The sequence below is a fragment of the Pelodiscus sinensis genome, chromosome 2 (assembly GCF_052426305.1).
Source record: "Pelodiscus sinensis isolate ZL-2025 chromosome 2, ASM5242630v1, whole genome shotgun sequence".
NCBI lineage: Eukaryota > Metazoa > Chordata > Testudines > Trionychidae > Pelodiscus > Pelodiscus sinensis.
The window spans coordinates 183,865,269-183,877,596 of record NC_143053.1 but is presented as its reverse complement, the minus strand read 5'-3'; the positions used below and the strand labels follow the sequence as shown (position 1 = coordinate 183,877,596).

At 43.2% G+C, this 12,328-nt stretch overlaps 1 protein-coding gene across 1 annotated transcript in view; it reads left to right on the top strand.

Annotated features, from left to right (window-relative positions):
• The first annotated feature begins 920 nt into the window (after positions 1-920).
• The window catches only part of COL6A6 (collagen type VI alpha 6 chain), a 91,316-nt gene continuing 79,908 nt past the window's right edge, over positions 921-12,328 (top strand). The window contains 3 exon segments of the mRNA XM_075921927.2: positions 921-1,207; positions 9,655-9,729; positions 11,940-12,035. Of these exon segments, the coding sequence (XP_075778042.2) occupies positions 11,969-12,035 (67 nt within the window). The 5' untranslated portion in view covers positions 921-1,207; positions 9,655-9,729; positions 11,940-11,968.

The window sequence follows — 12,328 nt, the reverse complement described above, 5'->3', positions numbered from 1 at the left end:
ACTTGCGGGGAGCCTACACTGCACATGCATTCTTGTGCAAGTAAATTTACAGTTAGGTGTCGGAACAGAGAGCTTCTTGCGCAAGTTATTCCTTTCCCCATGAGGAATAAGCTCTCTTGCGAAAGAGCTCTTGCGCAAGAAGGCAGTGTGGACAGGCAACAGGGGTTTCTTACGCAAGAAACCCCTATGGTTTAAACGGCCATCAGAGCTTTCTTGCTCAAGAGAGCTTCCACACTGCCATGGATGCTCTTACACAAATTCACATCTCTTGCGCAAAAGCACATGGCAGTCTGGACACACCCTTGCACAAGACCTTTTGCTCAAGAATTCTTCCGCAAAACGGTTCTTGCACAACAAGCCTGCAGTGTAGACGTAGCCTGAATGAAGTAGCTAGCTATCTTGTGTAGTTAAGGGAGGGAGACTAGCATAGGTGTTCAACCTAGAGGCACAAGGGATTCTGCTGCATCTCCTGCCTTGACATGGTTTCCATTATACACAGAGTTTACAGTTTGGTTCAGAGCACTCCAGCCAAGGTCACTGAGGTGGGGAATGGGACAATGGAGGCAGTTGCTCTGGGTCTGGTGATCCAGGCTGCCACCACAGAAGCAGTGGTGGCTGAGAACCCCAGGCCCTTCAAATCACCCCCATAGCTCTGTGCAGCACAGTCAAAGTGGTGCTAAGGGTGGGCTGGATGAGGGAGATGGGGCAGCCCAGTAGTGCTGAGGGCTGGCTGCCCCTTTCTGCTTTATGCCGTGCTCCTTCCAGCAAGCCCAGAGACAGGCAGAGTCTGTTATCAGCCCTGACCTTAGCTATACAAATTGTTTCAATGCCACTGGAGACTCACTGACATTTCCTCCCTGGGGCATTTAAGGGCCATGGGTGCCATTTCCCTTCAGCTAGTGGTGTTCTACAATCTGCAGCAGCTGGGTCTGACACAACAGTCAGCAGAAACCAGGGAGAGAGCAGGAGGAGATGCTGTAAATCAGCACAGTTCCTTGCACATGTGTGTGGTGAAATCATCCCAAACAGGGCCCAGGCACATGCTGGCAGCACCTTCTCCTCTTGGGTGTGTGTGAGGGAGGTGCTCTCCACAACCACTGTCACTTCCTGAGGCAAGTCCACAGGCAGAGGAGGAGCGAGGAAGCCCAGAGAGGAACTGAGTGACCAGTGCCTTTACTGTTGCTGCTGCTCCCTGAAGGCTTTGCAGGTAGTTTCCTGGTTCTTTTGGAGGTGGGGGTTGGAGAGCAAAAAGAAGGGAGTTTTTTGTGAGGGAGAAAGGGGATAACCATACAGGTAAGGGAAACAAAGAAGAAAACAGGAGCAACTAGAGAGGATGGGGGAAGAGGAGGTCCAGAGACGTAAGTTATTCTGTTTGTGAGAAGGACATGGCTAGAGCAAAGGGTTGCAAATTGGGCCAAAATTAATGGATTACAATGATTTTTAAGTATAAAACCTGTTGGGGGATGTTTTTCAACTGAGTCAAATAAACCAGTTTTTCAATTAGTTCAGCTAATGAGATGAGATCCCTAAAATCAGCTTGTATGGCTAAAAGCCATTATAATCTGTCCTTTGCAGCACAGTGGGCAAAGAGCCCAGTGTTCCACACTTTGATTATTTGCCATGTATTTTGATGGCTTCAGGGTTGGGAGTTGCTTTTTGCCCTGGCCCTGCCTGTCAGGGAAAAGCTTTAGGAGGTGCTCAGAGATGATAGTAGGGAACAAGCTGTCATTTGACATAGCTCCCAAAAATGGTTGACACCGGCAGCCTTGCTCCCTTTAAGCCTCCAATTAGCCCTTGACAGAGAGGCAATGGCTTGACCTCAAAGCAGCAAACAATGCTGTTGGGCAAATAGCCATGAGACTCCTTGCAAAGCAGCATCAACCTTAGTGGACACTGAGGAAGCAGTAGGCTCAGAAGGTCCAAAAAAACCTAATTGCAAACTAGTTTTGTGTAATAAATAAATTAATTAAATAAAAATAAAGTTGTGGGGAAAATGTAATTTAAATGACAGTATATGTAATGTATAAACAGAAGGATATTTGTGTCACAATTTTGAATTGTTTGTTGTATTGAAACATGTTGGTTCTTATTTGTGTTTCCCCTTTTCTCCCTTTTTAAATTTTTCTACTGAATGCATCAGAATGAATATTTTCTAATGTGTGTATTCCTTGCTTTTTGGCTCCCGCTCTCCCCCACTCTAACTTTTAAAAATTTCTCCTACTTAGGAAAAGTTAAGAATGGCAAAAGGGAAAATAAAACACTGTAAATCAGACTCTATGAAACTTCTCCAAATCTCTTTAAGTTTTAGTGGAAAAAGGAAAAAAAGGGGAGGGGAATTAATAAAGAAAAATCTGTAGATAGCATTCATTCTTTTTATTGCATTCAGAAAAGAAAAAGGGCTAGAAAAATGGGAAAGGGAGAAACATTTTAAATTCCCATATTTAAAAACCTAACTCAAAACAAAATTTCTGAAGTTAATCAACACAACAAAACACCAGATTTGAATATAAATAAACCTAAAGTTTTGATCTGAACCACTGTAAACATTTCCAGCAAAAATTTGAAATATAAAGTTTGTTTGAATTTTTTTTGTCACAGAAACCCCTTTTCTTTCTATCTTGTTACTTCTTCACTAGCATAATGCCTGTGCAAAGTGACAGTTTCATGTTCTGGCAAAATGATTTGTTATTTAACAAAAGTAATTAAAGGAAAAACATTCAGAAAGTCCTAGAATCCCATGACCGATTGCCTTAACAGTAGATTTGGCACAATGTGATTTTAATTTTTCAACACTTTTAACTGGTATCTGTGGGGTTTTGTTTAGTATTTTGATGTCTAGCTATTTAAATGTTCACACTTGTGCAAATACAACTTTTAAACACTTTCTTTTTCCAGTCAATATTGATTTAAATTTTCAGAGTTGCAGAAAACTAGGGGGGAGGGCCAGACAATTATTTAATGACAGCACATTTTAAAATTAAAAAAAAAATTAACTGTTAAAACACAATTTTTCATCATAGTATGTCAAAATATACAAACTAAATAACCTTAAATCAAACTCTAAGATGTCCTCTAGCAGGGGCGATGTACATCATAGGCAGGGAAAGGCATTGCCTTCCCAAACTGCCAGGCAGAGCCCCACTCACACTCTGCCCCCAGAACACCTACTATAGGCAGACTGGGGGTGAAGAGTTGCTGTTCCCAGTGTCTGCCCTTCCCATGCCCTGGGGACAGAGAGGCTAGCTCTACACACCCTTCTCCCTCTCTGTGGTTCTGGGGCAGGGCCTGGGCAGAAGGGGTGTGGTTCGGTGCAGGACTAGGGGGCGTGCCTCCCCCAGCTCTACCTTCAGCCACAGCCAATGTTTTTAGCAGCATTTTGTTTATTTTGCTTCTCTGTAAATTTTGATTATGATCAGTGGAAGTGTGTGTGTGAGAGAAAATTAATCTTGTTCAACAGCTTTAGATTTGAAAATCTTATCTTTCTAAGCCTTCTTATCAGCTTAGGGCTCTTTCACTTTCAAATAAATATCTAGTTTTAGCTTTTGTTACAATGTGACAACAGTGGATAAGTGTATGTTGCACTCTTCATCATATATCTCCTCCTCCTCCTACTACTAAATTCCAGAGTAAGTTGAACTTATTTGAATAAATTACTTCCATCTCCCAGGACTGCCCATACTATCACTTTTTTTCAAAAGCACCCAATTTTAAAAAGATTTCCCCATATATTATTGTATGCAGCTATCAAGTATACCGCGTTATCTATGTACTCCTTTTTTAAATGCCCATTTCCTCACTTTACATGTAGGAAATGCTCTCTTTTACATTAATGGTTACTAGACTATTCAATGATCACGTCTATCCACTTCTAAAGAAGTTCTGTGATCTCACAGGATGTACTGTATTTATATAAGTAAAAAATGAAATTTCCAAGAACACAGGATAGTGCTTTCCAGCTAACTAGCCCTGTTAGAACATTCCAAAAAAATGTGTGAGTGAATTGAGACAGAAAATTCATTTGGTATATCTTCAAGTCCTTTGCAGCATTACTCCTTAAAGAGGCATGAGGTTACCTCATTATCCTGACAGTAAAAAGAACTTGTTGTAAGAACAACTGGAATGAATTAATAAAGATAAAGTAAGAAAACATCAGCACCCTTTCTAAAAGTTGCTGGAAGGGGATAGGGGGAGAAACCTTTCCATGGGTTACAAAATGTACAGAAATGACTGCTGGTCAAAGTGAAAATCAGGTTAGTTGGAAACCCAGAAGAGCTCTGAGCTTCACCCTCACAGCTGCTATTGCTGGCAGGAGCTCAGCACTAAAACCAACCAGTGAGGGGAGAGATTATTTCTGGTGGTTTGGAATTCTTTGAAAGCTACACATTTTAATTTTCCACATGGGAGGGGATTTATGGCAAACTACTGATAGATTTTCTTTTAAAAGGGTTTCAGTCTTTTCTGAGCCACTCTGTAGGGTCTAAAGTTTCGGACAGATACACGTCTTCCCTTTCTGTGGTAAGTATCACATACCGTGTTAGGTGCTTGCCAAGGAAAACTACTTAATTTCATTTCATTTTGTGGCAAACTTTTCATTTAAATATTCTGTTAGTCTGAAATATTCATTCTGAAGTTTTGGTAATATTCAATTTTTCTTCTCTCTAATCTCTTGAATTTGTTTTTTTAATATGGATCTTTATCGGTTTATCAGTATATTTTCTCCCCACTTGCTTTATTTATAATACAGTAGATAACGCATGTGCACATATTTAAATTTAATTTTTAACTCTGAATTTCCTGAGGATGCAATGCTCATTTTTAAGATAATTACAGATTTTTTTGTGATGATTTAGACTTTTAAGTTACTGATATATTCATGCAACACTAATGCCAGATTAATGTTTTACTTTTATTTTTGTCCCCCAATATAGTAAAGAGGAGGGGTGGGCCGGTGGCTAAGGCACTGGCTTAGGATGTGGGATTGTAGCCTGCTTCAATTACCTTCTCTGCCATGGACTTCCAATTTTACCTTGGGCAAATCACTTAGCCCCTCTGCATCTGAGATTCCTATCTGTAAAACTAGCACAGCACTTCCTCAGATGGGTGTTGTGGGTATACATGCATTCACGATGGTGACATGCATTGAGCTTTACAGGATAAGAAGTGTTATACAAGAAAGAGGAGGTGTTATTAACACTCCATAAGGCACTTTTTTCTTCATCAGATACTGATAAATATGTACCCCTTAGTCTTAGTCCTACTCTAATACAAAATTCAACCTCTATAATAGTAAGGTGGAACGATGTTATATAGATATGAACTGTATGAAAGTTAGATGGGCCAGTTTCTTGATACAGAAGTGTATGAGGCTGAAACTAAGATTTTTGTGGCAGAGCACAAGCTTGCTGAAATCGGTGTACATACGGCTTTTCAGTATCTGCTGGAGATGGAAGCAAGAGTCACTGATGTTGTTGAAGGGTGCAAGGAAGTGGCAACGAATGTCAGAGACTTTTCCCTTCAGATCTTATTTCTATGTTTTTAAGGTTTAGGGCAATGTGAGTCTCCTGCTGCAGTCTAACTATGATGAATGTTTCTGCTTGTGTTAATGTACTGTGATATTTATATAATGTGTATTAAAAAGTAATGGTTTGCACATGAAAATTTCAGCCTTTGAAAATCTAATATTCCCAATATGATTTCCTTCTTATTCAGATCTGATGTTTCACAAAACTCCAGCATTTATTCTTTTTTAATATTTGTGAAAAGGAAGTGGTGGTGGGGGGGATGTAGTTCGTCCATGCAAGGAAGCTGCACCAACTATCTGTCCTAGCACCCCCGGAAGCTCATTGCATCACTAGACAGATATCTTTATGGGAGGTGGAATCAAAAAAAGGAAAATTCACTGGGTAGATTTTCCCACTAATGGTGGCTACAACAGGTGTCCAACTAGCTTTTAGTCTGCAGTAGCTGCTGCAAAGTGGTTCGTAACCCAATTGGGATCTGAGCAAAGGATTCCATCTCTTATGTGCTTCCTTTGGAGCAGGGTGGTTTTTGATGGGGGGGGCCACTCTAAGATTTTGTTATGTGGTCAAGGGCCACACTTTTCTATGGAAGGGATGCAGGATCTGGGATGGAGGATGGGTGCAGAAGGAAGCTCAGGGTAGGAGAATGGGGTGGAGGAGAGGATGCAGGGCTGACAGAGTTTGAGTGAAGAAGTAGATTGTGATCTGGGGCAGGCGATTGGGGTGCAGGGACTGGGTGTGGGTGTAGGAGAGAATTCTGGCCTGGGAAGGGGTGTAGGAGGAGGTGCAGGGTCTGGGAGGGAGTTGAGACCTGAAGGAGAGAGGAGGTGCGAAAGGTTTGCTAGTGACTTGTGACCGGAGGGGCTGGTGACTCAGGTCAGGGAGTTGGGGAAGGGAGGAGGGGCATGGGTGCCAGAGGCAGGCTGTGGCTGAGAGGCACTTACTTAGAGGGCTCCTAGCCAGCAGCCCGCAGGACCCTGAGTCAGCCCCCTGCCTGCCACAGCTCCAGGCTGGTCAAAAAGTCTGGCTGTCTCCTCTGGGTGCTGGGGGTAGGGGGAGGATTCATGCACTGCCCCTACCCCTCCTCCAGCAAAAGCTCTCAGCTCCCAGTCAGCCAACAGGCGCTGAGAGATTTTACTGGGGGGGTGAGGGCAGCGCACAAAGCCTCCCTCAATCCCTGCCCCAGCAACTGGAGCAGAGAGCCACAGGGAGCAGCCATCCGCTTTAAGTGGCATGAGATTTTTCTGAAGCAGCTGACTGGTCTGTGCCTGAGGGTCCTGGTGGGGCAGCCTGTGGGTCAGATTGGGTATTCCTCAGATTGGACCAGGTGGGCTATGGGCAGTATCCAGCAGCTTGGTGGGCCGGATCCAGCCTGTGTCATATCTTTCTTGCCCCTACTCTAAAGCGTACTCTATTTATTCCAGCTGTGCAGTGGGTCCTGGGTTTGGACTGATGAGCACATTGGCTTAACAAGTGTAGCCACAGCCCTTACAAAGCAGACATTGATTAGAACTGGAATAAGCTAGGAACAAAACAAGTTGGCTTCCATCCCTTGTATGACCAGAGACTTCGCCCTTTGCTGAGACTTCCAGTACAGCACAGAGACATCTAGTGGCCAAATAACATACCTTACAAGAAAATATCACAGTACGGATGTTAGCACCATGCTTCATTGCCAAATAACCCAACAACCTGTCACTCGGATTTCAGAGAGACACTTCGTTGTACAGTTGCCACTATAAAGCCTTATTCTCATTATGTGTTTTATTTATGTTTAAATAAGTGTTAATAGCTATACACGAGGGGCACATAAAACACCCTATTTACATGAACTCTTAGTGGTTTCTTTATATTCAGTCTGAAATGCAGAGAAATATGTAGCTGGATGGAAGTGGAAGCATTTGAATGAAGCTGCCTTTCATCACTGGAGAGAGCCTGATGTGTTTTATTAATATTTATAGTGATCTTTAGTGTGGCAATGGTATTCAATTACTTTTTCTGGCACTTCAAATGAGGCAATGTCCTAATGTTGGCAAGCCAGTGGCTCTTTTGGTATTGCTCGCTAGTAAAAGTACAGCAATTACTGACTGTTTTAATCAGCAGAGTCACACTGCAGCCCTGTGACTCATCTCTGGTATACAATTAAGCCCTGATTGAAAGTGTACCCTGTATGTTGAAATGTATCAACACATTAAGGCGATCTTGTGCCAAAGCGGCTGCTTTTGCGCAAAAACATGCTGCCTGTCTACACTGGCGGGGAGTTCTTGCACAAGAACACTGATGTTCTAATGTGTGAAATCAGTGCTTCTTGTGCAAGAACTATGATGCTCCCGCTCAGGAATAAGCCCTCTTGCACAACTGTTCTTGCGCAAGAGGCCAGTGTAGACAGGCAACATGAATTTCTCGCGCAAGAAAGCCCAATGGCTAAAATGGCCATTGGAGCTTTCTTGTGCAAGAGAGAGTCTACACTGGCACGGATGCTCTTGCGCAAAAGCACATCTCCTGTGCAAAGGCACATGCCAGTGTAGACGCTCTCTTGCGCAAATACTTTAACGCAAGAACTCTTGCGTTAAAGAGTATTTGTGCAAGATCGTGCCAATGTAGACGTAGCCTCGGTGTTTGGTTTGTACTTTTACTATGCTCCTATACTGTCAGACAGGCCACTAGATCAAATTCTGCTAGCATAACTCTTGAATCTATTTACATAGGAGTCCTATTACCCACCTTTGAGCAAGGATGGAATCTGTATGGAAATCACTTGATAGCTAGAAGAACAGTTACCTTAAACCACCAAGGTTCTTCAAGATGTTGTCCACATAGAAAAGAGATTGAAGAATCTCACTAATTTGAGTCTTCATTAGCAAAAGAACTGAGAAACAGTTGAGGCTGTCCCCTACTCCTTATGCCCTGGGCTACAACTGTTGCAAAGATTCTTGGGTCACAGATATTGATCTACTGGACACTGCTATTCTAAAGAATCTCACCTTATGCATAAGGGATGCAATGTGTCCAAAGAAGGACAGCACTTCTCAAGTAACTGGAGTTACTGTAAGGTTCGTAACTTTCTGGTGAGCAATGGCCACAACTCTGACTAATGATGCCAGCAAAACCTTTTATAACCATGAGAGAAAGAATCATGACTGATGCTTAAAGGGAAACAAGAATACTAAATACTAGCTGTTGCATTGTAGGAGTATGTCAGAAACAATCATTAAGACTGTCAAACCTATATGCATAAATATTTTACTTAACCTAGGTTTTCTCTTGTAAATCAAAGCTGTTCTCTCATCCTCTACCCCAAATTAAACCTACACAGAATTTCATGATCCTCACTAATTACTACTAAATATAATTTAGGTAAATATGCTTCTCTGGAAAAAAAATACTTCCACTGTTAATAAAAAGAGTTTTTGAGGTAGTAGCTATTTTGTTCTACAGTTGGGGGAGAGGAGAAGTCTAACTGATTTACTTTAACTGCAAACCTTGTTTCTTTTTTTTCCAATGACATCTACTGACAATTTTTTGAAAGTTCAGACAGTATCCAATAAGAACATTATTATAGAAAAAAACCACTGTTGCAAGATTCATTCTAAAAATGGATCCATGTGGATCAACTTTTGTAAAAGGGTCAGTTAAGTTCTTATGTAGTTCACACACTTCACTGCACTTGATCAATTCCCAAGGCACAATGATTTGAATACCATGTGTGTGCTGCTTTCAGTCTTCCACCATTAGTGACGCAAGCCTATTGTTAACATCACACAATAGCTGAGCTACCAATGTAGCATGCTGTCTGGTAGTCTGTGCCAGACTACTGGCTTGCTTTAAAGAGTATTTGCGCAAGATCATGCCAATGTAGATGTAGCCCAAATGAAAAGGGTTCTAAATGAAATACAGGTGAAATCCATTTGATCAAATGGCTTGGGGGATGTCAGGTACCTCAGAACATTGGGATAAGGGAAACTGGGAAAAGATATTTTTAGCCATAGTTTCACAGTGAAATTTCATTCAGTCGCTGACCATGAGGACAAATCACACTGGGAGATGAAGTTCTCTGCACAGGTTAAATTTGATACTCAGTTAACCAAAAATGCAGATGCTCTGAGTAAGCAGTGTCCCCTCCATTTTCATTCAGGTAATTAGGATTTTCAGTACCTGAGGGTGGAGAGAGGAAGTGTTTACTGGACACAGGAGCCTCCTTAATACTCCGGTGAGTGAAAGGAGCTAGAAGGAAGATGGGGTCCCTGGAAGCAGGATATGACATGTTTCCCTCCTACCCCCTTGTAGCCTGTCTTATCCCTGCCTCTCCTACCTGTGCTCAGCTCCTGCTCCCAGCTGGGGGCTCTGCTGTAAGGATGGCCTTGTCACTCATCTCTGGCTCCACCCTGGGCTCCTGATCAGTCCTGGCTGTAGTGTGCCTGTGCTGACCCATCTCTATGCACCTCCTTCCTCCTCTGCCAGGGTCTGGCCCTTGCTGGATCAGGGGATGCTCTGCAGCGGAGGGAGGGAAAGGGGCCAGAGCCACAGATGGTCTTCTCTTTGTCCTGCCAGGCACCTGCCATTATTTCCTGTTCCCCACTGGTGTTACTCAGCTCAAGCTTACCCCAGACTCCTCTCCCAGGAGCTCTTGCCCTTGTACTCTCCTGCCATGCAGCCCCTTTTCCTCCTGGGCTGCAGAGTACAAGGGCTCCATTTTGGGGAAGAGGATGAGGGTAGCAGCCATACGCTCTGGGACACAGCTTGCTTTTCATCCCGTACCCTGGACTCTAAGGGAATGAGGGGAAAGTGCTTGCATTCCATACATGGCTCTCACACCTGGTGAAGGGAGCTCACCAGCCAGGTGTGAGAGGCCTGCATGCAATGCAAGCACTTTCCCCTCACTCCCTTAGTGTCGGGGGAACAGGATGAAAAGGAAGCCCCATCCCGAAGCATATGGCTGCAGTGACACCCCCCCCCCCCACCCCTCCCGAAATGGCACCCTTGGCAGAGTGTCCTCCAACCCAGCAGGTGCTGGGCCTGGGCAGGGTGCTCAGAGGCAGGTCAGCATGGGAAAGCTGCAGCTGTGACTGGGCACTGGGTGGAGCTGCCAGGATCCTGCTGCTCAGGGCAGAGATGGAATCGGGTAGTGGGGGCTTTCGCACAATAGAAACAGGGGACAGAATGGTCAGTGGGCCAAACGGAAGGTCCTCATGGATCAGATCTAGGCCCCAGGCAAGTCACCAGTTGAAGAACACTGCAATGTCACCTGTGGAGCCTTATCCAGGGTTAGGGCCCCATTGTACCTACCCAGACAGGTTGTAATCTAGCAATTAGAAAGTACCAGGCAGGCAAATAACTGACAGACAAATGGAAGGGTCAGTGAGAGAAGGAAAAACTAATGGTAATGCCAGGCACATTTGGTTCCAGTAACAGCTGGCTGGTAGGCTAGTCAGTCACAGGTGGCAATAGTTCATAGGCTTGTATCTTTTGGCTGCAGTTTGCCACTTGTAGCCAACGGGCATTGCAAGTCTCTGTAGCTGCACAGCTGCTACAAACCAGAGCGGCCTGGTAGCAGCTTTCTCAGAGTGGGCCCACGGACCACTTTGAGAAACATTGTTTTAAAGGTAGGTTTCAAAGAGAAATCTCACAGGATACGGTGGTATCCCAGAAAAATTCCACCGTGTCCAGGGAGCGCATTTGCTCTTCTGTGCTTTTTTCTTTTCTTTTCTTTCTTTTCAAAAGAGCAAACCCGCTCTTTTGGAAGCCCCTGTATTCCTCATTTTACAAAGAAGAAGGGGGCTTTTGAGAGAGGTGTATGAGACAGTCTAGACAGGCCAAATGTCAGAAAAACTCTTCCAACAAAAGTATCCGAAAAAGCTACGCAAAATGCAGAGTACATTTTGCGTCACTTTTTTTCCAACAAACAGATGTCGTCTAGATGTACCCTAGATAGAATAAAGTGTCAGGAGGTTCCTCCCTGAATGTGGAGTGGCCTGGGAAAAAGCAGGAAGGTGATTCTGTGACAAGCGGATAAGTGAATGCTCAAAGGTGCTACTGGCAGAGTGAAGATTAGGGTCTGGAACATAATAAGAAACTAGATTTCAAAAGTAAGATGTCACTCCTTTAGTTGAGAAGGAGACTCAAGTGAGAAAGGGAAATGTCATCAAAATCACTATGAAAATATTATTTTAAATAGGTACGAAAGGGGAAGATTGGAGGCATTAGTGCCACACAGACAAGATTACAATAATTCATATCTGATGTCTTGGATAAAGGAGACAATGTATCCTTTACCATTTTCCTATTTATTTATGTATATTTCTTTAGGTTCTTATAACAGCATTTGTGGATTGTAAATTTCTTTATACCAGTGCATTATGCAGTCATGTTCCGGTATCCTTTTGATGATTGATATATGGGCTTTTTATTTTATTTCTCCAGAACTAAAGCTTGGAACATTCATTCATAATATGAAGATGCTGCTGACTTTGTTCCTCTTTCTTATTGGGAGTCAAACTTCAGTAACTCAAACACCTGGTATTTCCATATCCTTTGTGCTATATTACATGATTTTAAAAAAATAACACTATTTTCCCAATAAAAATGGAGGCAAGCCCTCTAAGTCAGGGTCTGTATACCACATGAGACGTTGTGTAGTAGAGTGAAATTGTGTTTGGCTAATGGAGATGGACATGGATTCGCATATTTGGTATGTCTAGACTACATTGCTCCGTCAACGGAGCCGTGTAGATGAGTTTACTAGACATAGGAAAATGAAGCAGCAATTTAAATAATCACCACTTCATTTACATAAAATTGGCTGCCGTGCT